General features: G+C 35.2%; 1 protein-coding gene across 2 annotated transcripts in view; it reads right to left on the minus strand.

Moving 5' to 3' along the window:
• Positions 1–15,542: 15,542 nt before the first annotated feature.
• DPP10 (dipeptidyl peptidase like 10) overlaps positions 15,543–25,421 on the minus strand; it is a 689,759-nt gene continuing 679,880 nt past the window's right edge. For both annotated transcript variants that reach the window (XM_060106086.1, XM_060106085.1), the window contains 5 exons: positions 21,456–21,555; positions 21,149–21,207; positions 20,962–21,034; positions 17,168–17,241; positions 15,543–15,677 (listed from right to left, as the gene is read on the minus strand). In XM_060106086.1, the coding sequence (XP_059962069.1) occupies positions 15,543–15,677; positions 17,168–17,241; positions 20,962–21,034; positions 21,149–21,207; positions 21,456–21,555 (441 nt within the window). The remainder of the gene's footprint in view (positions 15,678–17,167; positions 17,242–20,961; positions 21,035–21,148; positions 21,208–21,455; positions 21,556–25,421) is intronic.

Below are 25,421 nucleotides of genomic sequence, written 5' to 3' on the forward strand. Positions count from 1 at the left end.
TTTCCATCTTTCTATTTTCATAGAATAGCATCCAGAGTGAAATTGTTAAAATATGAGTCAGGCCATGTCACTGCTTTGCTCGACTCTTCAGCTGCTTGCATCTCTCTGAAGGCAAAAGGCAACTCCTTCAATAGACAAGGACCCACATGACTGCCTTTCTGATCTCATCTTCTATTGTTTCCCCCTCATCACACTCCTCCAGCTACCATGACCTCCGTGCTACTTGACTGGCATGCTCTCAGTTCAGGTCTTTGCATTTGTTGTTCCTCTGCCTGAAATGACCTTCCCCTCAGATACGTGTGTGACTGTCTTATATCTCCAGGTTTTCTACTCAAATGTCGTGCTTGGTTAAATTGGAATTCCTTCCACTTAAATCCCCTTTCCAACATGATAGTGCACATCACCATGTAATATACTAGATATTTAGCATATTTATAATATTTATTTCCTGGCTCCTCATGCCAAGCTCCACAAGACACATGATAAGTGCTCAAACTTTGTTGTACAGAGGTAGTAACTATTATTAAAATAGGGAAAAGTTTTATTATTTAAAAAAACATAGTTTGTTTTAGACAAAAGCTTAAAAAAATTACATATATTGTAAATATCAGGGGCCATTGGTCCATAAAATTACTTCAATTTTCCATATCAACAACCATGAAGATTATTAAAATACTAACAATATTCACATTTGCTTAGTGTTTCAATTTGTAAAGCCCATGTATTGTCTTCTAACCATTATACTACCATAAGCTGTGAAATCAAAGTAAAAAGAAATAAAGCAGTGAGACTTCCATGAAACAAAAAAATTGGGGGAAAGAGGTTCTTAACACAAAGGGAAAAAAAATAGTAGGCATAGTGTGCTGATTTCAAGATACATTAGTTATCATAAATATGCACTATTACTAGTCTGCTCAGGCTGTCATTTAAAAGATACCACAGACTGGATGGTTTAAACCAGAGAAACTTTCTCACAGTATGGACATGCAGTCAGGGCTGGTTTTGTCTGAGGCCTCTCTTCCTGGCTTGTAGATAGCCAACTTCTTGACTTCTCACTGTGTCCTCGTGTGGCTTTTCTTTTGTGTGCATGTGTGTGTGTTGTGTGTGTGGGTGCACAGAAAAAGAGAGACCTGATGTCTCCCCCTCCTCTTATAAAGACACCTATCTTATTGGATTAGGGCCCCAACCTTATTAATTTATTTAATTACCTCTTTATTGGCTCTATTTCCAAATACAGTCACATTTGGGATTAAGACTTCAACATATGAATTTTAGAGGGACACCATTTAGTTTATAATACGCATATATTCACTCTTTGCATGTGTCAGGATCTTTCAAGTCACAAGGAATAGAGACACTTTACCTCAGTAAATGGAGATTTATTATAAGATACACCTCAGGATACAAGGCTCTAGGGACCTTGTTTTTTAAAGTACTGAACATGAAAATATTTGTCCCTTTCTCTAGGGTTTTGACAATTGGCTCATCGAGTCACCTTTTTTATCTATTTATCTATCTATCTATCATCTATCTATCTATCTATATATCTATCATCTATCTATCCTTCTACTTCTCCTGGTGATAGGCTCTCTCTTTTCAATTCATACTCAAAACTCCCGAGAGAGAATAAGTTTGGGCTAACTTCTCACAGTAGAATACTGAGGGTCTTTGGGGGCAAAGCTATCTTATAAGGCTTCCTTTTAGCTTAATGATCCCCTATAAATGTCTTTCTTTTCACCTTGAACTGTTCTATGTCCAAAGTGCTATGATCTTTTTGTGTTGGTCATGTACTAAAATATTCCAAGTGGGAGGATTTACTTTCTTAATTATCTTTTATAGCAAGCCAATTCTAACTGATGAGCTATGGGTATAGTTTATCTACTATAATATGTCTAGTTACTAAAAGGGATTCAAAGTATCCTAGCCACATGATTGGGACCACAGCCTTCAAGCTCTTCACAGGTACTATGTGAGTCCACTGAGGGAGAGAATGTAATTCTTACCAAATATTCCATCTGCACCCCTAAATTTTCAGCCTCTCTACAGAGTAATGAGGCCTGGCCATTGGGCTGTGAACAAAAGCAAAGTGTGGGGCTGAGTCAGTAAAAATAAACTTGAACACAAACATGCATGGTTCTGGAGTCTCGTTTTCCCTTTTATGACAACAAAGGAGGTCAAATGTTTTTTGTTTGTGTGTGTGTTTTTGTTTTAATGGTGGAGGCAAAAAAATGATGGAGCATAGCATAAGCAAGAAAAAGTTTCCTTTACCAACTGTAAATGTCATGTATCAGTTTGTTTGTAAAGCTTCTGATATACTCTGATATATTTGGGGGCTATTTGTTATCACAGCATAACCTTTCCTAACCTGGTTAATTTTTTTAAAAAAGGAAAAAATTTGCAGAAACAAACAAAAGCTTAGAATGTAAGGTTTTAGATCAACAGTTAAGCTTCACAGATGACAGCAAAAATGAGAAAAATAATATAGAAGTCTGAAAAGGTAGTGATCCAGGTAGTAAAATGGCAAAATATTAGGTGATATTTGTGGGAACTTGTAAGGCAAGCCTTGTATTAATGAACTTTTAGCTCTGGAAAAAAAAAAACTTGCCAAAGAATGTTAGTAGTGGTCTTTGCTTATTTTCAGTTGCATAAGGAAGGCACTGCAGGAAAGAGTCGAGCTTAGGGAAGGGCTACAGTAGTCCATTGGTATTCAGCAGGGGATTAGTTCCAGAACCCCCCATAGATAAGAATATCCATGGATGCTCACGTCCCTTAAATAAAATGGCACAGTACAGTTGGTCCTCCGTATCCACGGATATGGAGCCCCCAGATAAGGCTTTGAAAGAAAAGGGAACAGAAGAATGTCAGAAATTTGGGAAGTTGAAATGTTAGAAAAGCCATCTTTCAATCACAACAGTAAAAATAAACTTACAGAAAAACATGTCTGGATCTGTAGCCCTTTTTCCCTTTTATAACAGTCAAGAAGGTCAAATGTGTGTGTGTGTGTGTGTGTGTGTGTGTGTGTGTGTTTAGTGGTGTAGGCAAGGAATGATGGCACATAGTATAAACAAGGAAATGCTCACCATGCTTCTTCACCAACAAGCAAGCAGTTTATCATCTCAGTGTAACATTTACCTATTTGATGAGTTTTTTCATCAGAAGGATTTAAAATTCATATTTACTGAATTTTTTCCCAGCTATAACAATAACATGTACTATAAAATTCCTCATAATCCATTTCTTCCTTTTGAAAGTCTGATTCTTGGCCTTGTTCCTAAGTCCACAGAGCATTCTGACTGCATTTGCTCTACTTGTAGGGATATATTAAGAGCTGATTGGTATAGTTTGGGAGTGTTGGGATTCTCCAACTCCTCAGGCACTTTCCATTCTCCCCAAGTGATCCTATCCAAATTCCTGGATGCCTAACCTTTGGCTATCAGGGTGTGATCTTGACCATGAAATCCCATCATCTTTAGACTTCAGTTTTTCTTTAAAGTGTACTGTATATATCTCCAGATTTAGTTTTAAGTTATCTCAGAGCATCAGTTAAATTGATTTTCAGTGCTATGGAAGAAAACCCTGATAGAGAGAACCTCATGAAAGTCTGGAAGGATTACATCATTGAAGATGCTATCACTGTTAGAGAAAAAGCCAAGAAAGCCATCAAGCTCAAAACAAATTTCTGGTAGAGAAAACTGTGTCTAGATATTATGCATGACTTCACAGGATTTACAACAGAGCCAATCAAAGAAATCATAAAAGAGATTGTGGATATGGCAAAAAGGGTGAGAGATAAATTGTTCCAAGATATGGGTCTTGGAGAAGTTCAGGAGCTTATAAATGCCACACCAAAAAAATTCACAGAAGTGAGCTTAATGGAGATGCATGCTTCTGAAACTGTGCCAGACGATGAGGAAGAAGATGTAGAAGAGAAGTTCCAGAAAACAAATTGACGTTAGACAATCTTGCAGAAGTGTTTTGATTAGACTTCTTTTGACTTCTTTTATATGGACCTTACTATGATACAGGCTCTGAAACTAAGGCAAACAGTGGGAGAAGGATTTGTATCACATAGAAACATCTTTAGAGAGATAAGAAAACGTCAGCTAGAAATTATGATGTATTATCACAGAGTTACAGAGTGCGCCTGCCTTTCCTGCCTCCCTTCCCACCTTCTCCACACCTTTGGCCTCTGTGGTCCCTGAGGCAGCAAGACCAACCCCTCCTCTTCCTCCTCCTCCTCAGCCTACTCAGTGTGAAGACAACGAGGATGAAGACCTTTATGATGATCCATTTCTATTTAATGAGTAGGAAATAATCATCCTGCCGTACAGTTAATAAAATTATCTGCTGTGTGTGTGAGTGTATTCCTGTAAAAATCTTATAACTGTACAAAAAGAACTGTATGAGACATTTTTGTGTCATCATTATCATCACCACCTAGGTATTCCTTGTGTAGAACAATGTGTGTATTGAAGTGGATAGCCTATCTTCGCATAGGCATAGATGAGTGATATTTAATATAAAATTAATAATGTGTTCTTTTTCTTACGTTTTATAACTTTGCTTTCAAAGAATTACATTACCGTAGAGTATGCCTCTTTCTCTCATAATTGGAGAAACTCCATATCAGCTTATCATCATGGGTCAAGTGTTTTTTTTAATTGTAACAATGTTCCCAATACTGTATTATAAATATTACTGTAATACTGTATGCCATAAAATTTTATGATTTATTCATTTGTGTATAGGCTGGGCTACTATGAAGTAATTGTATCAATTACACTAGGCTATCATAAAGAAATTATATTGCTCCTGCTTCATTATCAATGCATGCATCGTTATATCTGTAAATAAATGTGAATTTTTTTCACATTATGTTTTCACTTTTGATGTCTAGTGTTAGTACTGTGTATAATATCTATAGTGTTTCTTATCATATCAGATAATATTGCTGTAGGTACTGATAGACCTCATCTTGCAGATAGACCACACAAACTTACAGTATGGATAAATATAGTACAGTACTGTAAATATAGTTAATCTTCCATATGATTTTCTTAATAACATTTTCTCTCTTCTAGTTTCTTGTAAGACTACAGTATATAATATATGTAACATGCAAAATATGTGTTAATCTACTATTTACATTATTGGTAAGGATTCCAGTTAAGAGTAGGCTAAAATTTTGAAGTTTATTGGTATTAATTAAGAGGTACAAACTATTACATATAAAATAAGCTATAAGCATATATTGTACAACACAGGGAATATAGTCAATATTTTATAATAACAATAAATGGAGTATAACTTTTAAAAATGGTGAATCACTATTATTGTACCCTTGTAACTTATGTAATATCATACAGCTACTATACTACAATTTTAAAAAAAAGATGATGGGGGAGGGGCAAGGGCTGCCCGAGAAACATCAGTCTGTGGGAACGACATCAGGGAAGGTTTTTAAGTGCCTTTTTGTTTTTGTAAAAGAGGAAAATTTGGAAAGACTGAAAGAATACATTTTATATGTGGATTTTTACAAATAAAGATGTCTATTATTATGGAAAAAAAATGTTTTTTTAAACCTCAACATAACATTGAAGCAACGAGATAGAGCAAAATGCTTAGAGGAAAATTCTCAGCATTAAAACCAGGTAAAAATGAATGACAAATGCTCAATTCAAGAGTCACATAAAAGTAATAAAGTTCACAGAAATGAAATATAAGAAATAATAAAATAAAGAGATACATTATTGAGGTAGAAAACAGAAAAACAATAGAAGAAATAAATAATACAAATATCCTTTCTTGAAGAGGGGAGAAAAAACATATAGATAATTTAAAATTACAAAAAAAAAAATCAGAAAGGAAAAAATTATTTTTCAAAATTATGGAAAGTAAAAACAAAACAAAAAAATATAAAAAGCTACTGTGATCAAATCTATTCAACTAAATTTTTAAGTCCTAGATGAAATAGAAAAATTTTAAAAACACGGGTTATAAAAATTTGACTTCATGGCTTCCCTGGTGGCACAATGGTTAAGAGTCCGCCTGCCGATGCAGGGGACACGGGTTCGTGCCCCGGTCTGGGAAGATCCCACATGTCGCAGAGCGGCTGGGCCTGTGAGCCATGGCCGCTGAGCCTGCATGACCGGAGCCTGTGCTATGCAATGGGAGAGGCCACAACAGTGAGAGGCCCGCATACCACCAAAAATAAATAAATAAATAAATAAATAAATAAATAAATAAATAAATAAATTTGACTTCAATTAGAGACAGAAAGACTAGAGAACAATGACAATAAATAGAATAAAGAAACCCCTCTCATCCCCCACCAATAAAAAGCCAAAATAAAGTGTATGTCTCAGATGTTTGCTCAAGGAATTCCTAAAAAACTTTTAAAATCAGTGTTGTCAGAGTAAACTACTCCAGAACATAGAAACATAAAGAAAAATATCCTCAATGTCTTTATGAAACAAGCATACCATTGATTTAAAAACCAGAAAAATCACACCCAGGAAAGAAAACTATACATTAATCTCATTTTTAAATATCAATACAAAAATATTAGTAAGAAGAATTTGATATTACATCTGAAAATGCCACAGTGTTATTCCAGTGTTTCAAGAGTGTTCAACATTAGAAAATCTAGTCATGTAGTTCATCATATTAAAATATCTACAAAAGAAAAAAAACCTCGATCCTCTCCATAGATGTCATGGGGTTATTTGACAAAATTCAACCCTCACACATGCTAAACAGCACTTGATAAAATAAATATCTTAACCCAATATTTAGCCTCTTTCTTATGAGGAAACACTTGTTCTTTACCATTAAAATTAACAACAAGTCAGGGAAATATCCTATCTTCAGCCAATTAAAACAGACTAGGAAAAGCAATTAAAGGCATAAGAATTAGAGGGAAAAAGTTAAAAGTGCCTCTATTTGTATATAATATATTATATATATATATATATATGATAATTTCTTGAAGGAATCAAGGAAAGCCTATTCTGAAAACTCACTGAATTCTAAAAAGTAGCTGGCTCAGAAAACAACATACAAAAATCATTAGCCTTCATGTATACAAAGAAAAAACAGAATAACCTAATTAGTACAACAACAAAAAAGAACAAAAATGAAAATATCTAGGTTAAAATGAGAAGTGTAAATCCATATGAGATAAATTTTGAAACACTTCTGAATAAAACATAAATCCAAACATGCTGTGTTCTTACTTAGGAAGGATCGGCATGATAATATATTATTAATCCTGAAGTTAATTTGTAAATTCAATACAATGTCTCAAATAGTGGGCATTATTACTATTAGATCATTATAATATTCAGCATTAATAAAGCATGATGATTATATCCTGATAATCCTATGGAGTTAGGAATTTATTTTTAATTGAAAAATTTAGGTGGAGAATGTGTCTCAATATGGCACTGTTTATTTGAGAAGTTAGAGGTAAGTACAAATATACGCATCTTTTGTCAAATCACAGTTTCAAATGAACACATAAACCATATTTTTAAGTGCTATATGTATGGGGAGAAAATGAGTAGAGAGAAGAGAAATCGAATCTAGTTTATATTCCTTTTTATAGATTTAATTTTGGAATCATGTAAGTATCAATATTTTAGATTACTATACAACAGAGTGTAATAAACAGATCTTAAACATTTAAGGAAAAATAAAACCAATAATTTCAACCTTATATTGAGTATAAATTATTATCATACTGAAAATATTTTTTTTTCTCCAAGTGATTTCTAAATACAGTAATTTGCCTCCATAGTCCAAGGACTGGAAAAAAGAAATCTGCATCTAATAACATGATATAGTAATCATTTATTTGGCAGTAAGGTTGGCACATTTTCTTTGAGACTGCAAAATTTAATTATGGGTTAAAATAAATAAACATTTAGTTTCATTAAGAGGTAAAGTGGGAACTGAACTCATAACATATGTTATTTTTAAAATGTATTTTCTAGCTCTGTCCACTGAAAAATCCTAGAAGCTTCCACAGACTACACAGATCATGCCAAAAGGACTCAAGAACCAACTTAAAGATGCAGAAACTGTATAACAAAGGCATGCATTGAGCGCCAGTTAAGATAGTAACTAATATGTATAAAATTTGTTTAAATTCATAAGTTCATAACAATTTTGAAAATAAAAATCATCCTCAGTAAATTTGGAGAATAATAGGGAATCAATTCATCATTTTTTGAAAATTTTTAAATAAAGGGTCCAAGGTGAACAAAGACTCAGCTGAAATCCAAAGCAGGTAGTGTGCTAGGGGCAGTAGGTTATTTTATTTACTATTTTTTATACTCCAGAAATATTTATCTTTCCATAGAATGTGAATTATTTCCTTCATTTAAAAAAATGCTAATACACCACAAATTAAAACAAAACTAAACTAATTTTCTTTCTTCTTAAAATCTATGTCCTTCTGCCTTGAGTGTTTTGGATTGAGAAATAATTGTCAGAAAATAGCAGGGCTTTACTACAAATTTCCCTAAAATTGAGAGTGAGACAGGAAGCTGTACACAAAACAACTCTTCTTCAGTATGCCAGTGGGCTATGGAGCTCTTTTGACTTGGATAAAACAAGTAGATTCATTATGGGACATTTATTCAAAGGGGATGGGTCCAAGGAAATACCATATGCAATATGGGGAACATTACTAAAGACTCAGAGAAAATCAAATTGTGACTGAATATGCTGATGTTTTTAGTAAATGATGACTTAGTTAGCTATAAAACATTTGAACTAAGATATCCATTTACACATTAGACATGTTCACTAGATTAAACGGTAAAATAGGATCCTAATGCTGTATCAAACAGCACAGTATCTGAAACATAGTAGGCACAAAATCTTTGAGATATTTTGTGATTTGGAGCCAACTTTGAAGTTGGAATTTTCCATGTATCTGGGCAAAATAATTTTGCTCTTCCCAAAGACTCAAAATTCAATTACACCATACAGATTTTTAAAAGTCACACTTGCTGTGCTAAAGGAATAGAGAGGTGGAGAGTATTAAGAATGGCAACCGTTAAAGGTGCACATGTCAGACAGAGAAAGACAAATACTATGTGATATCACTTATATAGGGAATATAAAAAATATAACAAACTAGTGAATATAACAAGGAAGGGGGAGGGGCAATATAGGAGTGGGAGAGTGGGGGGCACAATCTATTGGGTGTAACACAGGCTCAAGGGCATATTGTACAATACAGGGAATGTAGCCAATATTTTGTAATAACTGTAAAAAAAAAGTAACTTTAAAATGGTACAAAAAATTTTCTAAAAATTCTTTTTTATTCTAAAAGAAAAAAAAAGTGCCCATGAATGGGGACACCCTGTTCGTTACCTGTGTTTCCTCATCAGGACTTTTATTTTCCCATTGGAATATGCCTTAGGTAATCCAGCAATCAGGAGAATCAATGATGTGACTAGCAATTCCGGCCATACGGAGATAATCAAGCCCTCATAAATCCTGTTAGAATAAAGAAAGCCTGAAAAATGGGTTTGTTAGCACAGCAATCAAATTTGAAAACTGCCTGCCTGCAGGAGATAATGTGTCGCTGATGAGGAACAGAAGAGAAGAGAGAAAATGTTGGCTAGGGAAGGTGTACTAACTTTTAGAAGTTAGGAGAACAGCCTCACTGTTCAATGCCTTAGCTATGCCTCTAGCTGAAATGCCAAGACTAAGGATCCTGTTGCCATTAGCAGGGTGTTCTTACCTCTTCTGGGCCATACACTGGGCACCTATCTTTCATCTGTTCTCCTACCGTTCTTACTTGTTGCACCCTCATGAAAGAGACTGCAATCTCAGATATAGAACTTCCCAGCCTCTCTTATATCTAGGATGGGGACTTGCAACCAAAGTCTGGACAATGGGACTTGAGGGAATTATCTTTCCTTATTAAAAACGATAGTCACTCTTTGCCTATTAGCCTTGGACATTGCTGTGTAAGAATGTATTGCCTGAGGCAGCTGCAACCAATAGAGCAGACAAGCAGCACACTGAAGCTGGAGAAGGGAAAGGGTGGGGGGAGACTGGAATTTGATTTCCTTCTTGATCTGTTAAACGGCCCTTGGAAGCACCCAACTTTAGCTCTCCTGTGATGTAGTCAGTAAGGTTTCTTGTCATTTAAGCCAGTGCTTCTCAAACATTACAGAGTGTGCAAATCACTGGGGGATATTGTTAACATTTGGATTCTGATTCAGGAAGGCTTGGGTGGTGCCTGAGAGTCTGTATTTCTAACACTCAGGTGATGTTCAAGCTGCTTATATATCGAGTCACCAGTACTTAGGCAACTTTTAAGCTTGTATTCAGTTACTTGAAGCCACGTGCATACTAAATAGCAACACTGAATAGAGAGGGACTTGAAAGTTGAATCCAATCTAAAGATATGCATGACAAAACTTAGGGATTCACCAGCTAAAAAATGCATAGATAGGATTATGGATTGTGAGAGCTTTGAGATCATCATGGTCTGTATTTAAATCCTGGTTCCTTCATTTACACACTGTGTGACCCTATTGGAAAATTATGTAACCTCTGTGAATCTTGGTTTCTTCAGAGAACAGTGCCATCTGTCTCACATGGTTGGTTTGAAGATTAGTTGAGATTATGTAATGAAAAGCCTAGGTCTTGAACAGATGTGAGTTTTCTGTGATGTTATTGGCGGTATGGAATTCTGTATTGTCAAGCTTCACTCGTGCCAAAGATTGCTTAGTTAAATTGGTGCTAAGTCTGGTAGAAATATACAGATTGTGGCAATCAGCACAGAGATTTTCCTTGTAACCAAGCTGCTGTACCAAAATCCTGTGACTCCTGTATCAGGCTACATTAAACTTAATTGGAATTTTAAAAAATATAAAAAGTAATCAAAATTGTACTTTTATATGACTTGTTTCTTCTTTAAAACCTGTCTGTGCTGTCTTTGATGAAAGAGAAAATTTTTAAATTCACAAACTCTCTCCCTCAGAATTGTTGGAGTATTGTCAAATGAAATGAAAATATTGTTAGCAGATCTGATCAGTGGTAAGCAAAATCTATTGCCTGTAGTGATAGGAAGGTGGAAGATAATGCACTTTTCTTCAGTCAGATTGCAAATACGATGGTGGACACCAGCTATGACTCTAAATGTTGCAAAGTGCTTTCTGTATTTGCGGTGTTTGATGACCAGATGAGGTCTTCATGTTTATAAGCCTGGGTGCTTTGATCAACATAATGCTTTGAATACCTCCTGGAGTGATGTTGGAATGTCCTAGGCCTAATGCCAGAGCAAGGGAATTTACTTACAACTTCTCAGGCATATAGTTATGATTTTCTGAGCAAGGGTTTCCATGGATAGGAATAACCTTACATATCTCCAACAGAAAAAGAAAACATGTTTTAATATTGCATACATCCTCTTGACATTAGGGAATCCATGTGACTTCAATCATGGCAACAGCTGTGCACTGGACTATCATTTACCTTTTAGTATTTTTGCTATCAAATTATTCTCAAAAAAATCTGTAACTATATGTTTAAAAATTCAGAATCCATTCTCAGTTGAGGTGAATGTAGGTTAAAACTTTCCTCATTTCAGGAGTACTGTAGAGCAGAATGGATTCCTAAGTTGGCTGGAGCTGGGTTTTGGGCTATTTACTCATTAATTATGTACATCTTACAAGTTACCTGCTTATCTGAGACTCAATTTCTTTATCTGTAAAATGGGAATCATAACAGCTATTTCAGGGGATGTTGAAAAGATTCAATTTGATAATCAATATAAAGCACTTACTATATGCTTGGCACTTAGTAAAGATCCAATTAACTTTTTGGTAGAAACAGCTTCAAACCTGAAAGGAAACCACTTCTTTATTCTCCTTTTATTTCTTCATCCTATAATACTCACAATGATAAGGTCATGTGGAAAGAAAGGGTTTCCTCAGAAAGTAAAACCTGAGATGACAGTTGGTGCACGGGTAACTTATTTTGGGAAGTGATTCTAGGAAAAAGGACTGAGAAGCCTGAAACGGGGAAGAGGGACACAGAAGGACACGCAGATGTGACAGCTGAGTTTCATGTGGGCTTCTAAGAACCATGTATAATAGAATGTCTGAGGGGAGAAAAAGGGGAACATATAGTCACTTGCTCCCGTTTTCCATTAATTGGGGTGCAATGGGGGCATTAACATTGTCATATGGGTCTGTAGTATATAAGTGGTGGGACTGTTGGTTCTAGTAGAGAGACAACATTAGTAGCAGAGAATTCCCAGAAGAGAAAGTGAGAGAGAGCCCAGCTGAGGGGTCACAGTTTATTTACGCAATGCTTGTTGCTGTGGGATGTGCAGGTGATCAAACCATGTGAGGAAAGACACAAATGGTATTTCACACGTTTCTTTATAGCAGCCATGTGTCCTCAGTGACCCTTGAGATTTGGAGGTAATTCAGTCCCAGGTACCTCTGTTTCAAAGTGCACCCTTTGAGGACAATGGCTTAAGTAATTCTCTTTATAGTAAAGACCGAAGTTTCTCACCTTGTTCTAGTAGGTCTACAACTGGTATCTACAAGAACCTCACTGGTGATTTCTATGCTAAATATCCAATCAAAGAATACACATTGGGCTTCCCTGGTGGCGCAGTGGTTGAGAGTCCCCCTGCCAATGCAGGGGACGCGGGTTCGTGCCCTGGTCCAGGAAGATCCCACATGCCACAGAGCGGCTGGGCCCATGAGCCATGGCCGCTGAGCCTGTGCATCCGGAGCCTGTGCTCTGCAACGGGAGAGGCCGCAACAGTGAGAGTCCCGTGTACCGCAAAAAAAAAAAAAAAAAAAGACACATTTTCCAGGTGAGCTGAGATTCATGTTTTGAAGTGAGTCCTCCGCCCTAAGTTCTGTCAGGAAACTCAAACAATACACAGTCTCCTTAGTCCCAAGTGTTGACTTAGAGACCTCAGTGGAGGCAATTAAAGTGAAAAACTGCTTTCCCCTTTTAAAATAGTTTCAAAATATTAGGTGATTATCTCTGTGGATGATTTAATACTGCTTACCTTTTTTTATTATGGAATTTTTAGTTTATCTTGTCTTTTTTTTTTAACTTTAAGGGGGAAATAACACTTGGGAAGCTTCCTCATAGAAATAACACTTGCAAAGTTCTAGGAAACTCTTAGAATGTATAAACACATATGAAATTGTGAGGTTATGACCAAAGGCAAATGTATTAAGGACAAAATCCAGCTACATGATTCCTTTAACAATTGGTGTCTGTGTGTTTTGGTGAGCATCTCCCTTATCCAAAATAGCCCAATTATTAAAACTCAGATAATCACAGAGATAAACATTTTCTACCTTCCTACTAATCAGTAGTTTTCATTTAATATCTATTTAGCCTTAGGTGAAAGTGGGTTCCACACAAATGTCTTTCATGTTAGAAGCTGTATTAAAATAATTGAAAAATAAACATTGATAATAATAATAAAACAAGAGAAATGATGAACAGTAAAAGGTAAATACATCGGCAGGTGGACTCTCAACCACTGCGCCGCCAGGGAAGCACAAAGGTAAATACTTTTTAAATGTTACTCAAATAGACAATCAATAAAACCACATCTTTCAGTCAACATAATAATTATTTGCATCATAAAAAACTCTAGTTGTTGAAATTTAAAATATTGATTAAAAAGCTTCAATCGGACTTCAGCCTAAAAAGAAATTTCCATCTTAATAAAATAGGCAAAACTTTCTTTTTAAACATGACACTTATTTTTTTAAAAAAAACATGTTTACTATTCTTGAAAAAGAGTTGAAATGGGTCTTTCAGAAAAGAGTTTTTCCCATTTTTAAATTGAATCCAACAGAGCAGTGAAGATGCAATTCTAAAGAACCCGGAAGAAAAGAAGAATACCCAAAAAACGATTTATGTGTTTCCAAAAACACTGATTTTGGGGTTGATGCTTTCACAAAACAAGAGGGTTACTGAGCAATTCCATGACATTTTAAAGTTTCCTCCTGGTGTTCTGATGTCATGATAATCCAGCCTGCCATAAGGAATTTTTAAAACCACAAAAACACTGTCTGCTGCCTAGCTTTAACTGAACTTCTGAGATTGACTTTTGGACATCTTTCCTGGAAGATACCTCAAGTGAAGTGAGAAGATACTCTTTGACTTTAGTCACCGGGGTTAATATTCTCATGACCTAAATTGACTTCAGTCAAGTTTATTTTACACTCTCAGTTACTCACTACTGCAAGTCAACACAGCACAGAAATTAAGGCATTTTGTGCCTTAAAGAGTAAACACTGCTGTTCGTGAACATTTTGGCCAATGAATAAAAAGTATTTCATTTCTAAATCTCACCAGAAGGATTTAAATTAAATAGTAACAGATGAATTGGACAGGCACGGAATACTAAATAGGAACTAGCAAATGAAATAATCCAGCTCTTTGCTTTTACCATGAAAATGAGAATTGATTCTTCATTGAGAGAAGTAAAAGAACTCAGTGTTTTAAAAAAGTTTTCTCCACCAAAAGAGCAAAATAGCACTCAGTGGCATTACAGTGTTAACAAAATTTCTTTATCAGAAACTATAATTTAATATTTAAGTACCTAATTTACATGTGACAAGGTATCATATTCAAAAAATTAAATTGCAACTAGAAAACTATTAACCACTAAAAACCATACCAAACACAACCCAAACATTTATAGGAAAGCAATAGCTAAAATTTGAATTGGAAAAAAAAGTTTCATCATATTTGGCTCATTAAACAAAGCATCCATTACAGACTGTAAAAGAGAGTTTCTTCTAATTCATCAAAAGTTTATCCTTTGTAGCATGAATACATGTAAAGATAGATTTATTGACTTCATATGCACACGTGTGTATACATATTGTGAGACATACCTCATGTGTTGATTTAAAGATATCGTATCTACTGATAACTGGTTGAACTTTGGAAGGTGCTGAAACCCTTATTTCTACATGACCTGTGATCCATTTAAAAATGTCTTTTTATAAACAGAAATTACATAAAATACTCTGGTTTTTATTAACTGAATCTTAAGCATAATAATAGACAATGAAGGAATTGCACTTATTTTAAAGGTACAGTAAAGTGTTAGATTGCAGCTCAGACATCAAAGATCAGGGACTGTAGTAGTGATAAGTTGTGCATTATATGCAAAGATGACGGTGGCCATTGAAATTAAAATGAGAGCAACTAATTACAGAACCAATAGGGGGATAACAGAAGAAAACATGCACTACTCCTACTTTAATGCAAAACAAATTTCTCCCAGGAAACCAACCCTTTGACCTTTCTTACACAAAGAAACAGGTTCTGCACCCTTGGTAACACAGTAGACATGGACTTCTGTATTCAAATTCTAGTTCATTGTCTCTGAGTGTGCTGTTCCAGCATCATCTCCTTAAGCTGCCCTTGAAATTCTGGAGCATCTACAATATTACAGTCTCTTGGTTAGGTTTCATTGAGCCTCAAAATCCCCTTCAGTTCTATATAAATAGGGTCCTTTATTCATCTTCTTCTGGTTCCTGTGGTAATATGGGTATTTCTTCCTTTAAACAATCACTGAAGAATCTGAGGATTGTGCTGTAGAGATGATATTTGCTCTTCTCAGATACAACATGGCCTTCATCTGGGTAGACCTAAGATATTGAAGGGAAAGGAGATTTAAAGTTATCAAAGCAAGTCTTCTTCCTCAGAACTCAGTACTTTAGCCCCATGGCAACGGAACTTGGGAAAATAATATCTGACCAAAATCTCATGTAATTCAATTCTGAGTTGTTCATGCTAAACTTTCCTTTTTTATTATAATCATATCAAAATCAACATTTGAGACAAAATACAATTTTATCCATTTATATTAGGATTTGTTGGCCAAAAAGTTAGAGCTTTCTATGTCCACATTGAACAAGGTGGCATTGACATCACCTTAACTAAATTTTAGATAATTTTGTAAGTTCTTTCTCTGCCCCTTTGAAATGTATGTAAATCTTCTTTCAGACTCTTGCCAGTTTTACAACCCAGGAAATTTCTTTCTCAAGGACTTGGAAACCATCTCTTTGAAATGTAAACGTTGAAAGAGAGACAGCACCCCTATCTCCCAGTCTCCAATTTGTAAAACTACTTCCTGTCATAAAGATAAAAGAAATGTTTCTTAAGGTGGATGACCAAACACAGAAGGCAATGAGTCCCTCCTCCACTGGGGTTCTTAAAAATGCTCCAGCCCCTTGTTTTAACAAAGTTGAGCTTAATCTTTCTCCTCTATTGCAGTAGTCTTGGATAAAGTTTTCCTTGTCTGTTTAATCTTGTGCAATACAATTTTTACTTTGACAATGTCCTTCCAATATAAATGACATTAGTGAGTTTTCTAAAATATAAATGAAAATACTGTCATGTCAATTCCTGAGTGTAAAGTTTTTAGATGGTGCCTCATTTCCCTCTGAGTAAAGCCTCACAATCCTTTACACTGTCAGTGCCATGACCCTCCATCTGTTTATCTCTACATCTTCATCTTTCATCATTCTAACCCTGGTTCCTGTGTTTTAAGTATAATGAACAACTTTTAGTTCTTCCAAATGCTGAGGAATTAAAGCAATTTTTTCCCTTCCCTGACTCCTCCTTCAGACTGAAACTTCCTTGATGTGTAAAGTTATGTCCTCTTGATCCATTTAGCATAGACACCCCTGTAAAGTAAATCCTTGATAAATATTTACTAAATATGGTTGAATGCAGAGATGTAAATGGCGTAAGGATGTTTTGGCTTCTCCTTTTTCTCTCATGTTATTTCCTCAAAACTATCTTCCCCCACTTTTTATGATGAGTGATGGAAACGGACAAAAAGACAAAGGAACTAGAAGGAAAATAAAGATTATTATTTTAAAATAATTCATTATCAGTGATATGAATAAAAAAGAGAAAAAAAAGATCTTTGAAAGAGTTTATGCAATTCACATATAAAACATAAGGTGATTCACATTCTCATTGTAATTAGGAAATAAGAACACAATTTGGAAGCTGAAAAAAACAGTAAAAATGAAAGGGTGGGAGATGGAGTCATATAGAAGCTGTGTTCTGTATTTTACAACTAAAAAACCAAGGTAGAAAAACGTATTTTTCTGAAAAAGTAGCTTACCTGCATAGTATAATTCACTCCAGCTTTTATTAGGTGTTTGATTAATTCTGCTGAATGCTGGAAATGAACTTTTGCTGCAAGAAATTAAATTATGATATTTGAAGGAAATATATTTTTCAGGATCAGAACATTTTTATATCATTTTTTCAAAGAGATTACATATTTATCTTCCAAAATTATCAGCAAATCGGATAACTCAACCAATTAGACTTTTAATGCTCCCGTTTAGTTTTAGGAAGGGGACAAATGGCAAATGTCAACAGGCTTTGCACTAAAAACTAAACAGAAAAAAAAATAACTGGAAAATCCATTTATGGATTTTTACTTTACATCCACTGCACATTTAAAAGACTGATACCTAGCTTTACCTGGAAAGCCAGTAGATACAATGGCAAAAAAACTTTGAGCTTAACATTATTAAAAAATAAATTAAAGCAGCAGTTACTACTAAGCCTCTACTTTACAGAATGGTGATTAGATTTATTTTATTGCATATCATTTATTATTTGTAATTATTCACGTATTTTATACCACTATAACAATTTTAACACAGTGAACGCCTGTCTGGGTAGTAATAGCAAACCAGCCTTCTCTTCTTTTCTAAGGATTACTAGGGCCACTCTCAGACACTGGCATTCTGTCTTATATTAAATTAGAAAAGAATACCTCATGTTGAGAAAATAGCATGCACATATCACTACTCAAGGGTTATCTATTTATTGTGGACCATACTGGTTTCTCCACTTTCCTTCTAGCTTCCTTCTCCCTGAACCTCAGTTCCAAAACTCTGAAATAAGCAGCACAGCAGCCTGGGTGTGGGTAGCAGCATTGTCCCTAACTAGTTATGAAGACTTGGACAAATCACTTAAAATTTTTTTGTGTAGCACTTAGCTCATATGCTGCCTTGGCAATACATTCCTATACTGTGTATCTTCAAATTTCTGTAAATAACTTTTAAGCTCACAATTTTTGACTGTCTTTGTAAAACTAAGGCAGCCTTATCAATAGTTTAAGCTTCTGCATTGTTCTAATGCTATGGTACTGATTAATCCTGCTACAGAGCAGACAATAAAAGACTCCACATAATCATTTATATCTTTTAAAAGTCTACATATAATCTTTTCTAACACTCTCTTATTGTACTTAATGGGAAAATTACCATGCCATTTCTAAATAACTGTGCAAATTGCTCTGTAAATGTAAGCTACTAGAAATGTTAATAAATAGGGCAATGATTGAGATAAAATGATCCTTTATATACCTCATTTGTTTATTGCAGAAAACAAATTGAAAAGGACTCCATCATTCAGCTGCACGGATACAGCTGAAAAGATAAATGCATAAATGGATTTTCCAGGTATTATTATTTTTTTCTGTTTAGTTTCTAGTGTAAAGCCTGTTGATATTTGCCATTTGTCCCCTGCCTAAAACTAAATGTGGGCATTAAAAATCTAATTGGTTGAGTTATCCAATTTGCTGATAATTTTGGAAGATAATAATAATGGTGTTATTATAGCATTATTGGCTGACTACCTATAACCTACCAGTCCCATGTGGAATGTGTGTGTGGTGTATGTGAGTACAGTTGTGTGTGCGTGTATGTGTGTGTGCAAACACACAGGTGTATTTTCTTTGAAGTGATGAGTGCTGAAGGTCTGCTGACATTTTATCAGGTAGGTGAAGTCCCAGGTCCATGACTGGATAAGTCAGGGAACAACATAATTTACCTTAATAATTACAAAATATTAACAGAAACAACTGAATAACGTTTATATATTACAGTGTGATGGCTAGATGTAAAATAATTTAACCTTGAATATAATTTATTCCCATAATTGAAGCTTTAGAGCCAAGTGAATAAGAGCCTCAATGCCTATTTCAAATCACCTTTCTAGCGAATCAATAGCTGTGTGATTTTTGGCAAGTTATATAAGTTCCATAATATTTATTTTCCCAATTTCTCAAATAACAAGAGAAGTAATACCTACTGCACAGTATTTTCGTGAAAAACAGATACTATGATATTAAAAGCTTTTTAACACATTTCCTAACATACAGTCATTACTTAATAATCACTATTTGTTATTACTAACAATGTATATGTAAGTTTTTAATACCTTGGAACAAAATTCTAATGTCCTTCAAAATGTTTATGTTCTCTTGCATCATGTTTCATCTACAACACATATGGTATCATCTAAGTCTTTTTTAAAAAAATATAATAGTTTTAGATTTTCAGAAAAGTTGCAAAGATAGTAGAGAGTTCCTGTATATCCCTTACCCAGTTTTCCCTACCTGTTAACATCTTACATTATTATGGTACATTTAGAAACATTTAGACATAGTGCTTCCTTAACCCCTTCTGGTCTATGATGATTTCTCAAACTCTCTTTGCTTTTGATGACTTTGGCAGTTCTGAGGAGTACTGGTCAGGAATTTGGTAAGATGTTCTTCATTTGGGTTTGTCTGGGGTTATGCGTATTTGGGACAGGACCATATAGAGATAGAATGCCATTCTCATGAAGCCACATCAAGGTTACATACTATTTACATGACTTGTCACTGTTAATGCTGACCTTGATCACCTGGCCGAGGTGAAGTTTGTCAAGTTTCTCTGCCATGAAAGTTACTCTTTCCCCCCCATTCCATTCCTCTTTTGAAGCAATTCACTAAGTGCAACACACTGTGAAGGGGGAAGGGAGAAGAATTAAGATTTGCCCCCTTGAGTTGGGGCACCTACATAAATGGTTTGGAAATCTACCTAAGGGAGATTTGTCTCTTCTCCCTCATTCACCTATTTATTTAAATATATACTATATGTATGTGTGTGTGTGTGTATATATATATATATATATATATATATATATATATATATATATGTATGGTATATATCAATATTGATCTAAGCTATAATTTAACTGTGATCTGACATGTCTCAAAGTTAAGTTTGAGTGACAGCTGGTATTATCTTTGATATAAGGCCTTTTTAGTAGTATTCTATGTAAAATGGGATAAAAATGCTGAGGCAGGGCAGAGTGAACTGACAAAAACAAGTTTAAGATTTAGGAAATATTGTTTCAAGACTTTCTTCTCTTTGCTCACTTGCCAGGTAGCCTTGGATAAATCAGTTTCCTCCTTGAAACTGATTTTTCTCATCTGTGAGTGGGGCTATAAATACTTAGCCCTCTGTTGTAAGATTTCACATAAAGTAATAAAAAAAATTATTTGAGTACCATGTGAATTCACCATGTGGATATAAAATATTATTTATTAGTAGTATTATCAATCACATTCATCTCCAATGTTTAAAATAATAAAAAATGAGAGGTGATGTGAAAGTGCTTTTTTGGTTTTTGTTTTAAGTGGTAAACCTCCTCAGAATATCATCTCAGTGCTGGCACCCATTTGCTATGCTGCTGTTTTCCAGGTTTGTTTCCATTTGAGGTGTGCTGAATAACACTGTCCTAGTAGTGACTAACAACATGTGGTTATTTACATTTAAAATAATTACAATTAAATAAAAGTTAAAAATTCAGTTCCTCAGTCATACTAAACATGTCAAGTGCTTGAGAGCTACATGTGACCAGTGGCTACTGTGTTCAACAGCACAGAGATGACATTTCCATCATCCCAGAGAGTTTTACTGGGCAGTGCAGGTATCAGATTCTTTGTGCCCAACTGCTCTGCTCTCCTCCCCAGAAGGGTTACAGGGCCTCCTGTAAGCAAGTCCTTGGATGTACCCCTTTGTTCAAGGTCAGACCACATCAATCAGTAGCAGCAATGATAATACTTACTGTCAGCAGTCCCATGAATTATTAATATATTTTCTTCTTTTAAGCCATGAATATTATGTAGCACACTGGAAGCCTATAAAAACAAAAACGCAAAAATCTGTATATAAAGATTTACCTATATTTGCATTTTGACTGGGTTTTTAGAACAAAAATACTCTCCTTTCTTCATTGGTTTTAAATTAGTTACCTGGTATGTGCTTTCTTCTTTAGATGGCATACCAAGATATCTTTCAGAGAAAGCTGAGGCTGTGACCCAAGAAAACAGAAATTTGAGGGTAAACTAAAAATCATTTGACTAGCATATTTCATTTAGTTTCTACATTTCACATTTAATTGTCATGCTCCACTAAAATGGATTGAATCAGAGGCGATAAAGAGCTGAAAACATCTCTGATAACACATGATAAATGAACTCAAATGAGTTTCTCTACATCGGGACTTTCTTGTCTACGAATCAATACATTATATTAGGTCAGTCTGTAGGAAGTACTCACCATACAACTTCAAGTCTATAATGGGTGCAATCACTGATCCACATTTGAAAAGGTTTTCATCTGATTTTAATATCATTGATGCAATATAGCCACCATACCCCTGACAAAAAAAAAAAAAGTTTGCATATATATATATATATATATATATATATATATTCTTAGAGATTTTTTTTTAGCTTTTGGTCAGAATGTCTCATAATGTCCCAGACTGGAGGAAAGAATATATTAACATCACTATGTACAGATGAAAATTTTGAAAAGAGTTATTTAAATTTTTATATAATAAGCTATTTTAATAACTTTAAGTAAAACATAAAATCAATTATATATCATCAAGTGTCAAATATTGGCTCTTTGATTTGATATCTGGGAATAGCTCCAAACAAATTGAAATTAGGAAAATACAGAACTGATTAAATCATATCATTTTAGGCACTATATATTTAATAAAACAGTATATTTATTTAATAAAACATTTAATAATAATGATGATTATTAAGAATTAAGAAAGAGGAATTAAATATTTAAAATATATCTTCACAAGTATAGATTCTGCTTTCAATTCCACACAACTAAAAACTTGAAACGGTATAAGATAAATACTTTTGCTAATTAGATGAGTTGGATTATTTTTAAATTTAATATTTAAATATCCTCTTGAAATGCTTTTGAACAAACTTAATTATAACTTCTTAAAAAATAAATCAAGGTGTCCAGTTTTCTTTTGTAGACCACGATCTGACTAGAAAATTTCCAAAGGAGATTTTAATAACTACAGTAATGCTAGGCTAAGGGAATGACCTATTGAGTTGTCTGTTCATTTTAGACGTTAACTCTTGCTGTGTTCTTGGAATTGTTTTTCATTTTGCCAGACAATGGAGTATCCTGGTAGGTATTAAAAAAAATATTAATACCCAGGCCTTAGCACAGAAATTCTGATGCAACTGGCTCTACTTTTGAAAGATTTCCAGATGATTCTAGTGTGGTCCAGTGCTCTAGGAACCTGTTGTTTTCTCTAAACTCTTGAGATGAGTAGCAAAGAATTTCATTTATGCTTATTTGGAGCATCATTTAAAAATTGGTACTAGAGGGCTTCCCTGGTGGTGCAGTGGTTGAGAGTCCGCCTGCCGATGCAGGGGACATGGGTTCGTGCCCCGGTCTGGGAAGATCCCACATGCTGCAAAGTGGCTGGGCCCATGAGCCATTGCCGCTGAGCCTGCACGTCCAGAGCCTGTGCTCCGCAATGGGAGAGGCCACAACAGTGAGAGGCCCGCATACCACACACACACACACAAAAATTGGTGCTAGAAAGTCCAAAATGAAATCAGACATTACTTAAGTGGTTGACAGAACATATGTGAAGGGTAGCAGAATACACCACCCCAAAGTATGCCACTTGGCATATTGATTATTTTGAGATATAGGCACTGGAAAAAACAGCAAATGCAGAGAGAAGCTTTCTGTGAACTCCCCTTATCTTCCTAAAGGCAGATCCTCCAAAAAGAAATCCATTGTTCTAGATCACCTCCCTGGAAGTTTCATCAACCAGGGAAGATTGCCTCTTGCCACAGGGAAGGAGACTAGAAGTTGGCACCGCAGCCAGAGAGACTATATCACAAACTATACCTCCCATCTATTCTTCTAAAGCCCCATTTGTCTTTCCTAACAATAAGTTACTCTCTCTTAAAATGCCTATATCCCCTCTTCCCTTTCCCTGTTGAAAGCGTGCAGAACTCTGTGGGGCTCCTGGGCACAGAAGCTTTTCTGCTCCCCGTTTCTTGTTTGTGGGAAACTGACTCCACCTCTATGAACTTCCCTGAGTCCCAAAGGGCAGATTCGAACAGTTGCTAATCAGGGAAGGGAGGGGATGCAGAGACAAGGGAGGAGCACTCAAGAAACAATGGTGCAGCCTTGGGGCAGGGTCCTCGCTCTGCCTCAAAGGATACACATAACAATATCTTTGAGCTCTTTACAGAACTAAAATCCCCAACAAATGCAAGATGTCAGCATTCTCCATTCCAGATTAAAGGAACCAGAGAAGTTCTTCAAAAGGCCACCTAAAGCCAGATTAAAGTAATCATAGAAACTCAACAGACCACCTGAGACCAGATTAAAGGAATGCAGCCCCTGCACACACTCTAATCCTTATCAGCAACCCCACCCTTGAACCATTGCTATAAAACTCCTCATGAAATCCTTCCGGGTTGAGACACACAGTTTTGAGGGGCAATGGTCTGCTGCATCCCCCTTTGCCTGACAAAGCAATGAAGATATTCTTTTCTACTTCACCCAAAACTCTGTCTCTGAGATTGGATTCAGCACGGGTGCACAGAGGCCGAGTTTTCAGCATCACTATTAAGATGGTATTTAAACCTGATTTCTAAGCCACCTCACAGAGTTACTTATTTTCCCCAGAGTATCTCCCATGTATACATGAGGTGTACATGTCAACAAACTTCTGTTCATTTTTCTCTTGTTAATCTGTCTCTTATTATAAGAGAATCTCAGCCAAGAACTCAGAAGGGTAGAGAGTAATTAAGTTTCCTCCCCTATATATGTCAATTTTGTACAATATTTAGCTAGTACCCAGACATTTATGCAAAGCTTCAGCAACAATTAGAAACTGAGAGAAATAATATGATCCCTTATAGAAGTAAGCCCCCACAGAGTACCTTTGCTTAGTCTCTTTGAGAGGGACGAAAATAGCCTTAAGTCAGCAAAATTAATACAAAAAAAAGTAATAGGCTTAAATGTATTAACATATCTAAAGAAAGAAGTGGAAGGGAGGAAAAATAATTTCCTTTTATCTTTCTGAGTTCTTGGCGGAGATGTCTTCCAATAAAAGATAGATTAACAAGAGAAAAACAAATAGTTTATTTACATGTATACCTCACCTATACATGGAGATTAGCAGGGAAACTAAGTAACTTCCTAGATGGCCCAAGTCACCACCTTAAATACCATCTTCAACTAAAAACAGAAGAAAGATGTTGGAGGAAAGTCAGTTATGGGAAGTTACCAGGAAAAGAACTGTAAACAAGGGTAAGGTTTGTTATGTAGATTTAAGACAGTGCCTTCTCCAGTGATAAAAGTTTCTAATGATTTAGAGTCATTCTTCCCTTCCTGGTAAAGAGAGGGGGACACAAATAGAGGTTTCCTTTATAAATGTAAATGCCCCTTGCAAAAGGGTAACTTCTACTCCGTTTTTAAAGCTTCTCCCATTTATGCTGTGTCTCCTGTTTATGCTGTTTCTTAAAATAATCAGCTCAAAATAATCCTTATGCCAAAGGATTATTCTGGGATGGCATGTTCTGCTCCCCTTCAGAAGTATGAAGGTGTGGGATGAGTCATGCAAAGCAAGTAAATAAATAGCTATTATAGAGCAAAACTGTAGAGAGACTTTGAAAATTCTGTCCCTACAAGGAGCCTTTCCAGTATGTCGTTTCTAGTTCTCTGTCATGGAGATTGAGACCATGGTGTTGTAGCCAAGAGGTTTCAAATATTTCCCAAGGGGCAACAGTATTCTCATAGTGAAAAATGTAATTTAGTTGATAATTTTTCTGGTTCTAATTCCACAACAACCAAACAATCTTTCAACTGATAACAACTCTGTTATTTACATAACTTAACTACCTTGAGAGACTAGCTAAATATTACTATCCTGAGAGTAACTGTATATCATATTTAAATAAAATAAATTAATAAATTGGTATAATTTTTTTTTACCTTAGTTTCACATGATTCTCAGAGTCATTATCTCCAGGAACTAAGGGGAATAGTGTCTTCCAAAGGAGGGGCAGATTCCAGAACAATACTTGAAAGTTCTTTTAAATTATTTGGGAATCTTGTTAAAAATGCCTATTCTAATCCAGTAGATCTGGGATAGGGCCCAAGATTTTGCATTTTTAACAAACTCCCAGGAGACGTTTATACTGCTGGTCCATATTTTGAATAGAATGTTCTTAT

The sequence above is a fragment of the Mesoplodon densirostris genome, chromosome 8, assembly GCF_025265405.1.
Source record: "Mesoplodon densirostris isolate mMesDen1 chromosome 8, mMesDen1 primary haplotype, whole genome shotgun sequence".
In the NCBI taxonomy this organism is placed as follows: domain Eukaryota; kingdom Metazoa; phylum Chordata; class Mammalia; order Artiodactyla; family Ziphiidae; genus Mesoplodon; species Mesoplodon densirostris.